The sequence below is a fragment of the Molothrus ater genome, chromosome 6, assembly GCF_012460135.2.
Source record: "Molothrus ater isolate BHLD 08-10-18 breed brown headed cowbird chromosome 6, BPBGC_Mater_1.1, whole genome shotgun sequence".
Lineage (NCBI taxonomy): Eukaryota > Metazoa > Chordata > Aves > Passeriformes > Icteridae > Molothrus > Molothrus ater.
The window spans coordinates 7,608,971-7,627,112 of NC_050483.2; the positions used below are offsets into that span (position 1 = coordinate 7,608,971).

The 18,142-nt window shown below is 44.6% G+C and overlaps 1 protein-coding gene across 1 annotated transcript; it reads right to left on the reverse strand.

Moving 5' to 3' along the window:
- Positions 1–10,068: 10,068 nt before the first annotated feature.
- On the reverse strand, positions 10,069–17,786 carry FGF3 (fibroblast growth factor 3). Its single transcript, XM_036384576.1, has 3 exons — positions 17,125–17,786; positions 15,137–15,240; positions 10,069–11,080 (listed from the first exon to the last, which is right to left on the reverse strand). Exons 1-3 carry the CDS (start codon positions 17,372–17,374, stop codon positions 10,748–10,750), a joined length of 687 nt encoding a protein of 228 aa, XP_036240469.1. The 5' UTR covers positions 17,375–17,786; the 3' UTR covers positions 10,069–10,747.
- Between the last annotated feature and the right edge of the window lie 356 nt (positions 17,787–18,142).

Genomic DNA, 18,142 nt, shown 5'->3' on the forward strand with positions numbered 1-18,142 from the left:
GAGAGGAACACTGCTTTGTCTCTGCAAAGGAGACATGTGATGACTTTCAATAAAAACCTCTAGAAACTTGAACTTAAAGGTCTTTCTCCATGTTTGTTTAGGATAAATTTCAGAAGTCAAATTTAATTTTTCCAAATACATTTAGACAGTGCTTAGGCACCTGATTAAGTGCTCAGCTTCAGCAATGGCAGCTGACTTCAGCCAAGGATCTGGTCCTACTCAGAGTATGAAATAGATCAGGAACCCCAGGAAACAAAAATGGATCATTTCAGACAGTGTTAAGTTTGTCTGGAGGGCAAATATGTTTGAATACCACTCGTGGTTATGTTTCTGCTTTAGGGCATGATCAAATCATAGAATCATAAAATACCCTGAGTCAGTGGAGGCTGCACTGTATTCCATCAGGCTGAATTCTTGAAAGCTGTGTAAAAGGTGCAGTTTTGCCTTAGCAAAACACTTGAAGATTCCCAGGAATCTTTTGACATTTAGCAGGTGCTCTCCAGCAATGATTGTAATAAATCTTAACAACCCACGTGTAACCAGGCGACAAAAAAAAAAAAAGCTGAAGGATTTTCTAAATGATGACCTTGAAGTTGTTGACGAGGTCACAGTGGCAGTGTCATGCTGCAGTTTGCACATGTTCTTTCTTTCTTATTCCTACAGGAATCAGCTGCTGCCAAAGTATACATGATACAAAGTAGAATCTTGATTATCCAAAGCTCAGTCATAGTCTCTGTTGCCTATAATACAGTTCTATCCCTGGCATTTATTGCTTACACTGAAAAGTATCTCAGTTATTCAAAACCCTGGTTACTCAGATTCAGTGGCTGAACCTATTAAATCAATTTGCAATTAATTCAGTTGGCTCAAAACCATTTCCCCTCTCACAAGTGTACTGAAGCTATGCAAAGATTTGCACAAAAATCACTCAGAAAGGGAGAGACCTGCCTTTGCTTTAGTTGGAAGCAAAAAGTAGAAAGGAATCTCACATAGCCCCAGTAGTCCTGGAACTGTTGGCAGGTTTGTACCATTGCAGGAGCAAGAAAACCTCATCTCTGAAATGCAGAATTATTTGAAAACATTGCCTTGTGCTACCAATAAGTTTGAGGAGCAGCTGAAATGCAGCGGGGTTGTAGAGCTGAGCCAGTCCTGAAATGTCATCCTGGCTCTACTGCACAGTCATGGTACCCAGTGGGGATGGGAGCAGCCTTTGCTCTTGGCTTAGCATTTGGTTTATTCTGGTTTATTTTAGCTCCTCACCAGCACGTGTGGAGCTCCTGCTCCCTCCAGCACCTGCAGGGCTGCCCTGGGGCTCCTGCCCATGATGGGCTCCAAGAGCCTCATCCCATTGTTTCCTTGGATAACATGAACTTCCCTTCCTGTGGTGCCTCCAAGTGCAAGCACACATGAGCACCCAAAGCTGAAAACCTTGGGTTTGCATCCACTAAACACATCCCTGTTTTGCTACTGCCCTCTGGCCAAATAGAAACTACAAGTTCCATAAACCAGTGAAATTGAAGGGTCACACTGACAAGTGGATGATGGCATTGCTGTGAGAAGATGCATTTTTTTGTCTCAGATAAAATGCTTTAGTCCTGCAAGTGTGTGCAGAATGAAAACCCACTGGCCTTCACCTGGCAGGGCTCTCCAGGACAGATTCTCTCTTTTTTCTTCCCCACCTGCTCCTGCTTCTTTTCTTCTTTCTCCTCCGTCAGCCTCATGGAGGAAGCGGCCCCACAAGAGCAGCTCAAGGTGTTAAGAGTATTTTTCTTCTCTCTCTTTGCATTTTTACCTGTCCACGTCTCCTTTCCTATTCTGTTTTATCAATGTTGCATGGAAGAGAGGCACAAAGTGTCTTTCAGTCTTTCCATAGATTTTTTACCAAATGCTTCACTAGTTTCTAAAATAAAGAGTAATTATTCCTTTGTTTAACCAACATGTTCTTTACATGGAACATAACCTAGATTGTCTCCAATGTTTATCAAGAAAGCAAACTCTTGTCTAACCTCTCTAAGGTCTTGTTAGACCTCTGTGGCTCAGTTCTGAAGAGCTTTGTTTTACCATCAAATACAATAGATAATCTCAGTTTTCATGGCTACTTTTGAACACATTTCCAGTAAAGCACTTGAAATACAGCTTCATTCTTCATTCAGAACTGGGGAAAGAAAGAGTTAATCTGATCCTGAGGGCTTTCTTTCCATGTGCACTACTGAAAAGGGGTAATAGATACTTGGAGCAGACAGGCTATGGGACACAAATAAACTCAGTTTCTGCTGCTGTAGTTTTAGACCCATGTTGCCATGAAAAAATGTCCAAGGATTTAAGAATAATTTTCAGTTGGTTTCACGGTCTGAGCAACACATGCCTGTGAGCCTCCAGTGTCTGCAGTGCAAGCCAGGCACGCAGGGTCACACCACAGCTATGCTGTGCCCAGTGTCACCTCTCCTCTAGGGACACTGTCTCAGGGGGCTTCTTTCAGCCTAGATCACTTCTGGCTCCCTAAAGTAACACTTGTGTGGCTTTTCCTCATAGAAACACAGAAGGAAGGTGGAGCCGTGACCTGCTGTCAATTCTTTCTTAATGAAGCATCCAAAGGCACTGAATTCTGGTCACACTTGGTGAATGAGACCATTTCTCCCTCCAAAATTCATGCAAGGAGTAATTTCTAGAGATAAGAATTGATTTAAGACAAACTATTGTCTGGTTATCACATATGATGCATTATTGGACAGAGTAACCAAACCTGCATGAAGTGCTTCTAAAAGAAGATTATTTCCAAATTTTAAAAAAGGGTATTTCCAAATGAAACAGACATTCATCTCAAAGTATGAGACCTTGTGATATTTTGACACTATCAGACCTAGCTTTCTTTCTTTTAAGACAAAAATTTGCAAATCAAGCAGCTGATGCCAGAGATATTTCCAAGCTGGTGGAACAGCACATCCCACAGGGGGCTGGATCCTTCAGGAGGTCTGCAGCCACCCCCACTGTCCTGTGTTTCTTACACTTGCATTAGCACCAGGATGTCTCTAAATTCTCCTCAGTGTTCTTCAAATCCACATATTTCAGCAATAAAGACACCCCAGCATTCAGGATTCGTGCTGTGGAAAAAAGAAATATTTTCTTTAACCGCAAAGCGAAGCCCTTGAACAAAACCCCTGATTGTTTTGTGGCAAAAAGGGGATCTTCCTTGGATTTTTAGAAAGGCTTCCCTCCTGCTATGCAGTGGTGGCATCTGAACAATTGCAGGACTAAAACGGGACAGTTCTCTTCAAGCATCTAAATTTGGAGGTGGCCCCAGAATGCTCACAAAGGAGGGCAGTTCCCATCAACTGCTCTGTAATTATAGATCTGCTTGTTCACCTTCCCAAATCCTTCAAACCTTCTGAAAGGAAACAGGAGACATTTGAACTTGCAAACTTCAAAGGACTGTTTAAGATAGCTTTAAAAAGAAATAAAGACCAATCAGTTCAATGCATTTTTCTCCCTCTCTGAAAATCCAAGGAGGAAGAGAGCAAATCCTTAATAGAAGAGGAGGCAGATATGTGGACTAAAGCTACCTTATCCAGGCTACTCAGTTTTGTTGTGTCAGTTAGTTCTCACAGCAGAACAAGCTCCAAAATTTCTCTAGGGTTTCATACATATTCTCACTCTCTTTTTCCCTCTGCTTTGCTAATTCATGCTGCTGAAATAAACTTTTCCAACATCATCCTTATGGGCATTGCTCTTTCCTGAGCACATCCAAAAAGCAAGGCACCTTTTGCTTACAAAAAAAAAAAACCAACCTTTTGGCCTAAAATTGGAGAAAAATAAGTCAAATTCAAGTCAAATTTTTACAACTAGATATTTTTGTGCCTGCTTTTATTCATGAATTATTTTGGGGTCAAATTTTTATGTATTTTAGAAGCTGGTCACTTCTTTTTGCTGTCATCTTAATAAAATGGGTCACAATAAAAAGGAACATTGGCAGTTGGCAATGTTTTCTCTCTTGGGTCAGTTTGTGTTTAATGGTTGTGTCCACATCATGGATAAGAGTGAGAACTTCCATTTCCCATCCCAGGTGGGATGTACCAGATCAAGCCTTTTCTGATCCAGAGATGGGGTAATTGAGAGGTGCCTTAAAAACTTTTGTTCCATTTTCAATCTTATTTAAAGGCTGAGACAATACAGATGTTACAATTCACTTATCTTCAAGTTTGTATACAATTACATAATATAAAAGCCTTCTATCAAACTTTGAAACTTTTCTACAAATTCATTTCCCACGTGCCACAAGTGAAAAACATGAGAAACAACCACAGAGGAGGGGACCTCCCTCACATTGCTCATCTTGCAGCTGAGTTTTCCTGGGGACAAACCAAGGAATTCACTGCTTGGAAACCCCCCCCTGGCAGCAGCCAGGAATCCATGATAATTTTTAAAAATGCCATTAATGGAACAGAGGAAAACCAAGAATTCTTCAGTCCCTGAAGATCTGTACAGCAGAGGAGACCAGAAGCAACCAAGGGGTGATTGAAGACGTTTCCCATCCTCTTGTTCAGCTCCAGGAGATGCAGGAATATCTGCCAGGATCTGACTCATGGGGAGATGCCCTTTGCAGTCTCCTGGCTTTGGCAGGTTGGCATCCTTCCCCTCTGCCTCACCTCTCCACAGAGAACCATGGAATAGTTTGGGGCTGGAAAGGCTTTTTGCTGGTGAATTTTCCTGTTAAAAGATACTTCTTTTGTGGCCAGTAGAAAGATACTATATTTATTACCAAGGAAAATAGTTTGCATTCCAAGAAGGAGGAGAAGAAAAGCTGTCAGTAAGGTCCCTCTGTGCACAGATTATTTTCATAAGACAGATCTTAGCAGTTCCTATCAAAATCTTTTTGGCAGACTAATAAGCTGATATCCTTTCTATCCTTAGAAAACAATTCTGCACATCAATAATGCATAAACAGCTGTCCTAACTGAATGCCTCCCTTTACAAGGCCTTCAGCATGTCACTGGTAATTAATATTGAAATGAATATTGAAGCATTTCAATTCCAGGAATGCAAAGTTATGTGGAATCTCATTTGCTTTGAGTCCAAAAGTGTAAATGTCTTTGCTGTATCAATGTGGCAATCAGTGATTTTGTTACAAATAACCTTAGAAAGGTTTGGCTTAATTTGTCTGTATTCACTTTTGGGGAGGTACATTGCAAACTTCTCTCTTTTAGTGCTCTCCCTCAGCTTTTGAGGCAGAAAAAGGATTCCTGATTTTTAATGTTATACACTTTTTTTCCAGAGGAAAATTCTATGTTTCTATGACATACATGGGCACCCAAGTATGAAGAATCTTGTGCTTTGTATCAGATACAAATAAGCACTAAGGTTCAAAGTTTTCATTGTTGTTGTTAACAGCTTTATTTTCTGAGGTTATTGTTTAGGTCTGAAGGAGATTTTGGATGTCAGTGCTCAGTGGTGGCAGGGTGCTCAGGGGAAAGGTTTTCAATGCAACTCAAAGAGATGTTTTACAAAGGCATTTTTCTGTGATATCTCATATATTGCCCTGCCTGGCTACAATTTTAATATATTTACTTTTCTGCTTCTCTGAGTTCATATTTACAGATGAGGCTGTGAATTGAAGTTATGATGGTGAATACCAATTGTTGTAACAGCTTTGTTGTAGAGATTTTTCTCATCCTGAGCTGCTCTGGATGGGAGAAAACCTTCTGAAAGCTGGGGGGGTGTAACCACATCCTTGATTCAGACAATTATAGGACACACTTAAGCCTTGTCCACTGAATAGTTGAACTAACACCATTCCACCACCAGCACCATGCAAGTATCCAAAGGGAAGACACGTGTGGCCAAAGGGATTTCTTTGCCTATTGTTTTCCAGAGGGTTGTACATCTGTGGAAGAAAGGCAGAGAAGAAAGTGGAAATGTCAGGAAGCAAAGCAGGAAATCCAAGAGCTCACAAAAGGACTCAGAACAGAGAGGGTTTTGGGGCTGGTTAGTGCTGTTAAAGAGTAGGAACAAAACATCCCTTCTAGCATTATTTTCATGCTTGTGGTGACTGGGAAAAACAGATTTTGTACATTCATTGGAATTAAATAAGATTACCTTGAGGAATGCTGGGGGAATAACTGTGAAGCAGTTTCCAAATAGAAATGGATTTCGCTGCTGCTCCTGCTGAGGGAAACAGGAAACAGGAGCAGGGCTTGTAGAAACCAACATCAGACCTCTATAAAGTGGTGAAACAAAGAGCCAGAAATATCACAGAATTACCAGAATATAACCTCAGGATGGCAAATGGATGATGCTCAAAGAGAAGGGAAATCCATGCTTAGAAAGTGGAGGAAAAAAGGTGTGAGTAAATTTGGAAACAATTCCTGCCTTGTGGCTTAGCTCTTTGGCATGGGGGAGCTGTTCAAGTTTCAAGGACAACTCTTGCTTTTTACCAAGGGACAGCCACAAAAGACTCAACACAATCACCAAAGGCCAGGATATTTTACCTGAGGTTGGTGACGAGCTAAAGCAAGGGTTAAAGAAACTAAAAAATCTGCTCCACATATAAATCAAGTCACAGACCAGGTTGTGTATCTTCTATCTGGAAGCAAGCAAATGAAAATTTTGCCAAAACCCCCTCAATTCACTGTCCTCTGCCTCATGAAAAGATAATGACTTTCAAGCCCTGTTTGAGTAAAGTGTCAGTGAGTGGGAAAGGAAAAAAAAAAAGCATAATTTGTACAATTTCTACAGAAAAATGTTTTTTAAAAGTACAGAACTGTGAGGAAATGGTTCTACAAATGCTAGAAATGGCACCAATGGAAAGACTTTTGCCATGGGGAGGAGGTGAAGGGGATGAAGAAAAGGAACCTTGCAGAGTGTGGGAAAGAGATGGTGCAGAAGAGCAACCTTAAAAGACAATTTTTGGAAGTACATACACCAGCTGCTCCATTCTTGTTCATACCTGCCAATTGGGCAACTCTGTTGAATCTGCAGTAAGTGATTTTAAGGGAGAGAACAGAAAGGAAGTACAGCAGATGGCTGGAGTGGGCTGGAGAGCTGCTGATCCCAAACTGAACAGTGTTGGTGAATGGAGAGAAATCAGAGGGGCCGGGAGAGGGAGCTGGACTCCAAAATGCCCAGCAGGAATCTGAACATCCAAAGGTGAGAACAAACCAATAATCAGTTTGAATTAAGGACAGCTAACCACTGAATCACAGACAGGTTGGTGGATGGGAGCCCTGGAGGGTCCAAGGATCCAAGCTGGGTCATCCAGAGCAGGAGAAGGGAATGAATGAATTTGTGGTGAGCATCCTCTCCTGGCTCCAGGGTGAGAACAGCAGTAGCTTTGTGCTCTGAAGCATGTGAAGTTTGCAGAAATGCTGGAGCCCCCAAAGGGGTAAAGTTTACATCTTCCTCAAAAAACACAAAATAAAAAAATCCTTACAATGGAAAGGTGTGGATTCACTCAAGGAGCTTTTAAGAGAGGAGATACATCTTGATGTTTTAATCCTAAGGAGAAAACAGCTCAAATCTACTTCCTCCTCTAAGGTATCCACTATGGTTCTGGTCCAAACAAATAAAATGGGATATAGATTACAACTGGGATCATTATCATGAATAGGATTTCAGCCTGTCAGTGTCTGGGAACTATGGAATTCAAGGTTGCTAAAAGAATATTAAGCAATGAATGTCTGTAATGAAAAGCATTTCAACAAGAACATTAATGATTCTTAAAAGACAGAAAAAAAAAAAAAGAAGCCAAATCCCAAAGCCATCTCCTTTGAATTGCTGCAATGAGACTGAGCGAAGAAAAATCCTAAGAATGTGGATGAAATTGTTTTAGGTTGATGTGAAAATCATCACTTACCTACAGTAGTTAAAATGCCATTGTGTCCAATGAGTTAATTATTTTTTCTTTTGTCTCCCTTCTCCTTTCTTTTTCAGTGTTAGTATTTTAGGCTTTGCTGGGACAAAAACTACCACTGAAATAAGAATTTAATTCATGTGTTAAGCTTAACTTTGTTGTGATATCCTATGGGAAAATTGTTCAAACAATATTCCCACAAGCATGAAATGCAGCTCTAAACAAAGGCAGGAGTAAGAAGGTGTTTTGTAATTAGTGATATTCCTGTATCACCCACTGCTGATCCTTTATGGTAGGGAGCTGGGCCATCTGGAAAAGAGAGGCAGGAGAAAAGAACAAGAGGAAAAATTGGTAACAACAGAGGTGCAGCAAAGCAAGGGATACAGCCAGCACAAAAAATCTTGCCCTTGAGAAAAGCTGGGAGTGAACAGCAAAGGTTTGATAGGAAATGGACTTGAAGCAGGGGTGAAGATGCATCTTTGTGTCATGGGAAACATGAGTTTGGTCATTTTCTTCAGACCATCAGGTCTATCAAAAATATCTGAAGCAGGCAGTAGTCATTAACTTGACAGAAAGCTGAGAATGGATCATGGTTTTGCTACAAGTTGAGGTCAAGTAAATCTGAAAGTGGTCAAAAGAAATGTTTTTCATTGTTTATTTAGAAATTACACCTGAAGGAAACAGTGTGTCTCAACCTTCAGCTGTATGTGATATTTTCTTGCTGACACTTTCCTTCCCTTGCATTTTGTTCCTGGAGCTGGAGAGCTTGGGAGGGCTCCTGTATCCCCCTTTCCTGGCCAGTCATCTCCCACCTCCAGGGGAAAGTGCAACTGGGAATTGAGACAGGGAGCTGGCAGACCCAGGAGCGTCCCCAAAACAGCCCTGATGCCCAGGAGGAAAAACTTAATTTTCTTCCCTGATAGGACCAGCTTTCAGAAGGCACCTTGGATCCTGCAGCAGTTTGGGCCCTGTTTGGCTGGCAGGACAGTGAACAAAGAGAAAACCTGGATTCTTCTGCTTCCTTTTCAGTGTCTCTGTTTCCTCTTTGCACAGTGGCTCCTGACATGAGGCTGCCTGGTTAACTCCATGAAGATCCCATCACTATTTTTTTGCTGTTTTGTTTTAAAGCAGGAAAATTTGGGAACCATGAGTCATGGTTTTCCCTGCTCTTCTTTAAACCTAGATCTATTCTGTGTGCACCATTATTTAATGTACATCATTTAAAGGGCTTTTTACATTATTTTAGTACAAAAAAGAATGGAGATCAAGGAACTTTGACTTTCTTATTGAAACATACTTTCCTCCTTTGTTAGAATATTACAGAAAAGATAGGAGGGTGGAAGGAATGGAACACATTATTTGGCATAAAAACACCTTTCTGATTTTATCTTTATGGAGAAGTAAGCAGTGCTAAACCCAGGCTTGGTCACCTCATTCTGTGAACTCATCTTTCTTCTCTCTCTCACAGGTTTCACCTCCTGCTGAAAGGAAGATTTTTCCCTACCTAGTTTTAAATGAGCACATTTAAATGGGTCTATTCAAAAGCAGCCCACAAGAAGACCTTTTTTCTCAATATGGCCAGGAATGGGATTCACACCTGTCTGTTTCTATGAAATGTCAGATTTAAATTAAAAATCTTTTGTTAAATTCAGATAGAACATTTATTTCAGTGCAGTCTTTCTTTTTTCCAGCTCTCCACTATTAGGGCCTAACTCTTGGAAATGAAGAGCACAAGGTCAAACCCCACTGAAATGATCTTTATTTGTGCCTGTTAAGCACATCTCAGTCTTTGTACTACTCTGTCATCTCCTGGATACCAAGAAAAGTATTTAAAGCTTAAAATTGCTCAAAGATTGAATCTGTGATGGGGACTCCCCTCAGCTTTGCAGAAAAAGAATCACAGCAGAAAAAAATCATGGAAGCGTGGAATGGTTTGGGTTGGAAGGGACCTTAAATCTCATCCCATTCCACGGCCTATCATGGGCAGGGACACCTTCCACCATGCCAGGTTGCTCAGAGCCCTGTCCAGCCTGGCCTTGGACACTTCCAGGGATGGGACATCCACAGCTTCTCTGGTTGACCTGTGCCAGGGCCTCACCACCCTCACAGGGAACAATTCCTTCCCAATATCCAAGCCAAACCTACTCTCTTTCACAACCCATTTGAGTCCTGTTCTAAGCGAGGATCCATCTGTTGGTAAAGTGATTTATACTGCCAAAGCCTAACCAATGCAAATGCCACTTTACCACCATTCATTTATTTAAATGACAAGGTGAGGCATCTCAGAGTTTTAGTTTAACAAAATCAAGGAAAATCTGGTAATGTGAAGGTCTGTTGAAGTGTTTGAAGTAGATGACAATCTTACTTTTCTTGGACAGTCCTGGAAAAAGTATAATTGATAATAGGTGGTCATAAAATAAAAATAAATATATGAAAATTAAAAGAAACAAACCACCAGTTTTCTAACTCCTGTATTATGTAAAAATAAGAATGTAGCCTCTCATGGCCAGAAGAGCCACGAAAGCACTATACCTTCTCTGTGGACATAAAGTTGGTAAGTGTTAAATATGATCTGTGAGGGCAACACTGAGATAATAGCCTATGGCAGGTTAGAATGAAAATACTTTTGAAATGAATATTGAATGATTTTTTTTTTTAAGAAAAGAAAACACGAAAGTCGTTGCAAAATTATTACACCCAGCTGATTTACCTTTGAATGTGCCTCAGCTTACCTCCCATCTCCTTCCCCACAGGTAACAAACCTACAACAGCTACAAGCGAGCGATGTGGGTTTTGGTTCTACCACAGAGCGTATAAAACCTGTCACTGTTCATGCCCCCGGTACAATCACAGCTGTGAGTTCTTTTGGTAGCTCTTTGAAGGCTCTCAGTCCCTGCCAGCCCATCAGTGCCCTCTCCTCCTGCGCTGGTTCCTGCTGGGCGCCCTCAGGAGCCCCTCCCGGAATTTGGCGCTGCTGTGGAACAGCCGGACCATCTCGTGGTCCTTGTTATCCAGCACTCGGGGCAGAAAGAGAGAGGATTTCTGTGTCCTGCGGGTCTTAAAGCCCCTGCGGGGTCGTCCCTTGCCGTTGATGGAGAGGTACCAGAGTCTCTCGGCGCTGGCTCTGCGCCTGCTGCCCGCCCTGCCGGGCACAGTCCGGTACAGCCGCGAGGCGTAGGTGTTGTAGCCCAGCTCGTGGATCCGCTCCACGAACTCGCACTCGGCGTTGTAGCTCTCCTGGGGAGGAAACACGGGGGGAAAAATATAAATATAGCGGATATTTTCACCCCTGAGGAAGGGGAGAGAAGGATGCACCTGACTACATCTTGTCAGAAGGCTGACTAATTGCTTTATTATACTATTATATCATATATATTATATTATATTATATTATATTATATTATATTATATTATATTATATTATATTATATTATATTATATTATATTATATTATATTATATTATATTGCATTATATTAATTTATTATACTATTCATCCCTGGCGAAGGGGAGAGAATGATGAGGAGGACTCCATCTTATCAGAAGGCTAATGAATTACTTTATTATACTATTAATATATTAAATATTATATATTATGACATATTATATGATGATATTATATATAATATATATTTATTATACTATTATTATATATTATATATTATTATATTCTATTATATTAATTCTATATATTATATATATTTCTTTATTATACTATATTATATTATAGAGCATGATGAGGACTCCATCTTATCAGAAGGCTAATTAATTACTTCATTATAATAATATACTGTAACATAATGTAATATAATGTAATGTAATATAAGTTATATTTATATTATATTATATTATTCTATATTATATTATTCTATATTATATTATTCTATACTATATTACACTATATTACATTACATCAAAACTGAATCTGCCAAGCACTCCACTGCACACAATCTTGTGACTGTCCCCCAACAATCCCGACACACACACACACACACTCACACTCTTGGCCCTGACAGGCCAAGGAAACAAAACCCCATCACTCTGGGTAAACAATCTCCATGTTACATTCTGCTTTTGCACAGACACAGGCACAGCAAATGAGATAAGAATTGTTTTTCCTTTCTCTGAGGTTCGGAGAATGTAAAACCCAGAAATATTCTTGGGAAGAATTGTGCCTTGCTTTTCTCTGGGAAGAGAAATGTGGCGACAACAAAATCTTAAGCCAGACTCTCCTCAGTTTTAGGACAAGGACAGCAACACACTTGGTAAGAAAAGCCCAGAAGGCAGGAGGGAAGCACTGAGCCTGAACAAGGTGCTGCCTGTCAGCAGTGTGAGCACACTCTGTGCACCAGAGACCCTAGGGAGCAGCCCCAAAACCAAACTGAAAACAAAGAGGTGGCATGTGAATAGGAGTGAATAGCTCTACTGGTTGTTCAGATGTAATTTTTTTTTTTTTTGTGCTTATGAATTTAATGCAGCTGTGAAACTGGACAGATTATTTAATTGCTGCCTATCAACCTCTGCCATCTATTGAAAAGGTAAAATTCTACAGTGTAATGTAAAATGTGTCTCTTCAATTTGTGTTTTAGTCATTAGGTACACTTGCAGTCTGTTACAGCCAGTTCAGACTGGATATTTGAGCAGTAAAACATACCTTTATGGAGCTTCTTGAAATGCATGAAATTTATGAAATTGAAAGCACACTCTGCCTACCAGTGTGCTCCTCCAAAATGCCAGGCTGCTCCTTTATCACAAACTGTAAGGCACAATATGCACCCGTCCCAGTTGCTCACATTTCACAGGATCTGTCCAAAATTGCCCCTTTTCCCCTGCTCCTTGACTGAGAGACCTCTCTGCAAAAGCCTGGCACGAGGAACTCCTTCCCCCTCCCTGGGAGCAGGAGAACCAGCACAGACAAAGGACCTCCCACACTGCCCATCTTTCCTTAGCTCCAAACCCATCCTTGCTCCACTTGTGGGATGAAGATTTTAGCATCTAAAATGTGTGAAGCACAGAGGCAGAAGGGAACTATTACCGTGGGGTTTTATTTTCCCTTCGCCGGAGGGTGTGGAAAGGGCACAGGTAACCAGAAGAGCCCTAGACCCCATGAGCAGCTTGTCTTTAGTGCTGCTCACTCCCCAGAAACACTGATGGGGGTTTAAGAAGGTTTTAAAAGACTCCACATGTCCTGGATTCCCAGCTGTGCAACGGAAGCGCCCTCCCTTGCAAGGACAAGGCTTTCAGATGCTGTGGGGCTGGAGCCCACACAGCCACCAGATGTAGGTGGGTTTGTCCTGCTGCCTGCCTCCCTTCTGGCTGGGGAGGCTTTATCACACAGGATAGATCCAGAGGATTGTCACAATCTGCCAAGGGCACAAAGGGATTCTGCAGGCTCAACAGACCCATCTTGTTGACATGGGGAAATGGATGAAGTGAGGGGTAATGGAGTTATTCCAATACCATTTCATAAAATGCTCCCTGGATAATTATCCCTGAATTAGTCAGGTTTTTTTAAACAGGGACCTTGCACAGGGTCTTGGGCTAGTGATAGCAGTGAAGTTGTTGGACAGGCAAGCAAAGACAGGAAGTTTCTCCTGAGCTGAGCCCTCACTTGCTTCTGTGAAAAAAGCTGGAGTGGAGCAGCATTCCCTGGATTGTCCCTCCAGCTCTGAAACACAAGCCTGAACCAGTCTCTCTCAAACTTGAGCTGGAAGGGGACAAATTCTCTTTTCAAGTCATACAGAAACCTTCCATGGCTGATGTTCTTTGGCACGTGACAGATGAACAAACCAGAGAATGAGCAATCAGGAGATGGCCTGATGCTCCTACCACCAGAAAGAGAAGTCCAGGAGAAAAGGATTCTCAGAGCTGTCCTCCTCCTGGCTTTTCTGCACTTTAGGAGAGGATCTTTTTGCTCAGAATTTGTTTAGTCTTATTTTAATTCAGTGTAAACAATCTGTAGGGGAAAACCCCTATTTTGAAGAAGAAAGAGAGAAAGATGAGAAAGAACTTGAAAAAAATCATCCTTCCAAATAATTTCTTCGGGGCAGATGCTGGTTCTGAACTGATGGAGGAGGTCCATTGAAAAATATACCCATTTCAATCAGAATATTAACCAGAAGCATACAACTGGACAGGCTTAACTTTGGCAAGCAGAGCTACCATGCCCTCATTCCTCTTCAGCTCCATTTTCCTTGGCCAAAATCGTTTGCAGTGTGGTTCTCTGCAGTAGCAAAGAACATCCATCTTTACACACACCCCCCTTAATCAGAGAGCATCACATGAGGCACATTAAAGAAACTGGGTGGTAAACACTGCCAGAACATTCCTGAAAAGCTGGAGCTAAAGGTGTCAACCTGGGGAGGGACAGAGTTGATTGTGTCACCTAGGCTGGTCCTCATGGGAAAAGATCACATCCCTCAAAGGTATGTCCTGCTGCCCAAATCAACAGAATTACATCTAATGACTTCTAGGAGGGAGCAAATTTCACCTCAGCCATATTTCCCCTCTTCAAACCTGCTTCCACACCCCAGGATTCACGGGGAAACTGCACAGTTTGGGCTGTCCTGCAGTGAGACATCACAAGATTGCTGGGATGTAATCAAAGACAGTGGAAGAAATTCAGGCATGGAGATAATGTGTGTGGTACACGCTGACAAACGTGCCCTGCTATGTCCCTGAGTGTGAAGAAGCCTAAGCTGAAGTATTTTATTCACTCAGGGGAAATATTGTCTGGGCTGAGGAGGCAAGGCTCCCACTTATATCAGCACACCCCGGATTTTATCTCACAGATTAAGGGAAAAAAAAAAATTAGGTCAAAGGAGTAAAATAAGGTGTTTATTTTCACCTTTATCTTCTCACACCTTCTCCTTTTTGCTTTCCTTGCACAGCCCTGCCTTTTAGTACTGCAAATTCTTCCACTGCCCAGCCATAAGCTCTGGGCAAGGAAACTCCCATCAGGAGGCTGCTTTCCTGCAGCACCAATGATGCTCAGTTTCTTGTGGACACTCTTTACCTGACACGTCCCTGCAGGCACCCAAGATCCATATAAAACATGGACAATTCTGACATTCCACATACCTGTGGCTGTCCAGGCAGTAAGAAGGTAAGGACAGAGCTTTTCCCCCACCTTTAAGAATGCACTCACTGGTTGCCTGTAAGAATTCCAGGCAAAAACCTCTTGTAGCTTTACTCTTCTCCAGAAATGTGGATTTATAAGAAATCAGTGCTTCCCACTAGACCTGTTCCCCCCACAGGAAATGACAGGCACGTGCCAGGCTTCAGTAAAACTTACTGATGCATAAAGTCTGCCCCTCTTGTTCATGGCCAGGTATCTGCCAGAGAACAGGCCCTTGATGGCAACGATTCCAACATCCACAGCAGTTATCTCCAGGATACCTCAAAACAGAATTAGGAGATGAGTTATTGCTCAGGTGTAACTTTCTGAGATACATTTGCATGGCTGCTTACCTGAGGAGTGTGATCTCACAGCTACCACTTGCTCACATAAGAATCAGGGCAATCATGTGGATGAAATTATTATTATTTGACATTATTATTATTAACAATACAAAGCAAGGATGATGCAGGAACTGTTTGAGACAAGGTGGACAAGAAACCCCAAGATGTCTGATTGAGATTGAACCCCTTCAAAAATGAAAAAGATCTGACACTGAACTAGAGGTTCACTTAATTCTTTATGCGCATAAAAAACTTTAAATCTTTTTTAACGCTTAGGAACACAAGAGCTCTTGACTTATTGAAGCCAGTCACAAAGCTGCCCATTCCAGGACAAAGCCCTTGCTGAGGTCTCCAGAGGGTGAACCAGAGCAAGGCTGCTTCATTTTAGAGCCATGAACATAATCATGAAAGGGACTTGAGATTTAGGAACCAGAGCAAGGCTACTTCATTTTAGAGCCATGACAATAATCATGAAAGGGACTTGAGGTTTAGGAAGCCGATGCTGCCCTCCAGACAAGGACTGGATGACTGTCTGAGACAAGTTAAAAGGGAGGACGTTTTCAGGCCATCCAAGACGGGCTCCTGCAACAGCAGAAGTGTCACAGGCCAGGCTGGTGCAACACCTGCCCAAATGTCCAGCCAAAGGTGCCAGGACACCCATGGAGGCACAGATGACTCAGAGGATGCTGGTGTATGTGCATGGCTCTCCATCAGGCTTGCTCAGACCCTGCTCTCAGCTCTCCAGCCACATCCTGATGGCTCTGTACTTTCTATGAGTGCTTGAAAGCCAGAGGTGACCCTGGCACCCCAACCCCCTGCTGCCTTTTGGAAAGGCTGAGGCAGAGCTGTGTTCCAAGTTCCCTGTGCAGAGCTGGATTGCTGGGAGCTCTGGGACAGCTGGGCTGGGTTTGGCACAGCTGGTTTGAATCAGGCACCGGTTGGCTGCTGAAGGATGCCTCCTCCGGGCTGTGACAGCGAGGGGGGACTTCTCTAGGAAATAGTGGTTTTCCTTTATGGACTTCAGACGCATCCCTGAGGTCTCCCTATCTCTGTGTGCCATCACCAGGCGGGATTTGCGCATCCTGGGGTGGCGGGGCCCAGGCCGGGTGCGGGGGCGCCGGGGGCTCCCCCGGTGCTGAGCCCCGCTCTCCTCCCTCCTGCCGCCCTCGCACAAACCCCCTCACTCCCGACAGATCCGCTTTCATCCTAATCACCGCCGCTGCCCGGCACATGTCACAGGGATAGATGTGACAGCCCCCGCGGGAGCCAGGCTGGGACGGGACGGGACGGGACGGGGACCCGCGGGCAGCTCCAGAGGGCTCCGGGAGATGCCGGGCTCAGGCAGGGCTGGCGTGGCGAGCCCCAGTGACGGCTCGGCCGGGCTGCGCAGGGCAGGGTCCCCGTCGGGGAAATTTGTGGTTTGGGGGTCTCCTCCTGCACCGGGGGCCTCGCCACCCTGGGCCGGCCGTCGGGTCCCCGCACCCTGCAGGGCGTTCCTCGCCCGGTTCGAGGGCCGGGGACGCTGCCAGCCCCGGGACAGGGGAGCTCCGCGTCCGAAGGAGCCAGCGGGGCAGCTCCTGGGACAGCGAGGCAAAGGAGGGGAGGGGAGGGGGCCAAACCCTCGACCCCGGCGTCCCCGCCGAGGAGGCAATTGTAATTTTGTACAATTAACCCGGGCAGCGCGGGGCAGGAGCAGCTTCGCCACCGCCCCGTCCGTGCCGTCCAGCGGCCGGGGCAGAGCCGCTGATGCGGGCGAGGGATCCCCATTCCCCATACCCGGCCGGGGGCAGCGCTGCGGGGCGAGGCGAGCGCGGTACTCACTGAAGGCGCTGTTCTTCTCCAGGGTGCCGTTGATCCTGCCGCCGGGGTGGATCTGCAGGTGGTACTTGGTGGCACAGTAGAGCTTCCTGCGGCGGGGCGCTCCCCCGAGGTGCTCGTAGACGCCGCCGCGTCCCCCCGCATCCCGGCGCGGCCGGGGGGCGGCTCCGGAGGGCTCGGGCACGGCCGCGGCCCGCCCCGGGGAGCGCGGCTCCTGCAGCAGGGTGAGGAACAGGATCCAGATTATAACCATCGTGGCATGGTGGCCGCAGCGCTCGGTCTGCCGGGGAGAGCGGGGCTCGCAGCGAGCGGCACCAGGGCTCCCATTAAAGCCGTCTTGCTAGCAGCGCTCCGGAGATGCCGAGCGCACGCTGCTCCGAGCCGCGCAGCATCGGCGAGGTTTTATCAGCCTCGATCCGGCCCTTTTATCTGCCTCAGATTTACTTAAATCAATAGACATCGGCGAAGGCCACCGAAGAGTCCCAGCTGTTTGTGTTACACGCAGCTGCCGTGATCAGCCTTCTCCTTGGATTTCCAGATAGACAGACGGCATGCGTGAGACAGAGAGGCAAGGAGGGAGAGAGAGAGAGAGGGAGAGAGGGAGGGAGAGAGGGAGGGAGGGAGCCGCTGAATTTCGGCAGGAGACTGCGGGGAAAACAGTTGATCGACGGAGCATAGAAATAAAAGGAGCTTCCTGCAACAATAGCCTGATCTGCGACCAATTGATACAGAGCAGAGGAGGCAAAAGGTATCAGTCTCGTGTGAACTCCCAGAGTGCAGCGTGGATAAAATTACACAGCATCTCTCTCTCTCTCTCTCACACCGCACACCCCCGCACGGGGGCCGCCCGCCCCGCGGACCCTCCGCCGAGCCGAGGATGGGGATAGACGGGGGGGATGACGATGCTCCAAGGCAGCATCCTCGGGAGGAGGCTTTGGGGAGTGTTAAAGGAAGAGGAGTGAGGGAGGGGGTGCGGGTCCCGGCTCCCCGGGAGGCGCTGGGGGCAGAAACCCCCCCGGAT

Excerpts from the sequence above, each read along its gene's own strand:
- FGF3 (XM_036384576.1), bottom strand. The coding sequence starts at position 17,374 with ATGGTTATAATCTGGATCCTGTTCCTCACCCTGCTGCAGGAGCCGCGC. Across the intron at positions 15,241-17,124 it reads GGAGAAGAACAGCGCCTTCA|GTATCCTGGAGATAACTGCT; the intron begins GTGAGTACCGCG and ends TTCTGTTTTGAG. Across the intron at positions 11,081-15,136 it reads GGGGCAGACTTTATGCATCA|GAGAGCTACAACGCCGAGTG; the intron begins GTAAGTTTTACT and ends TTTCCTCCCCAG.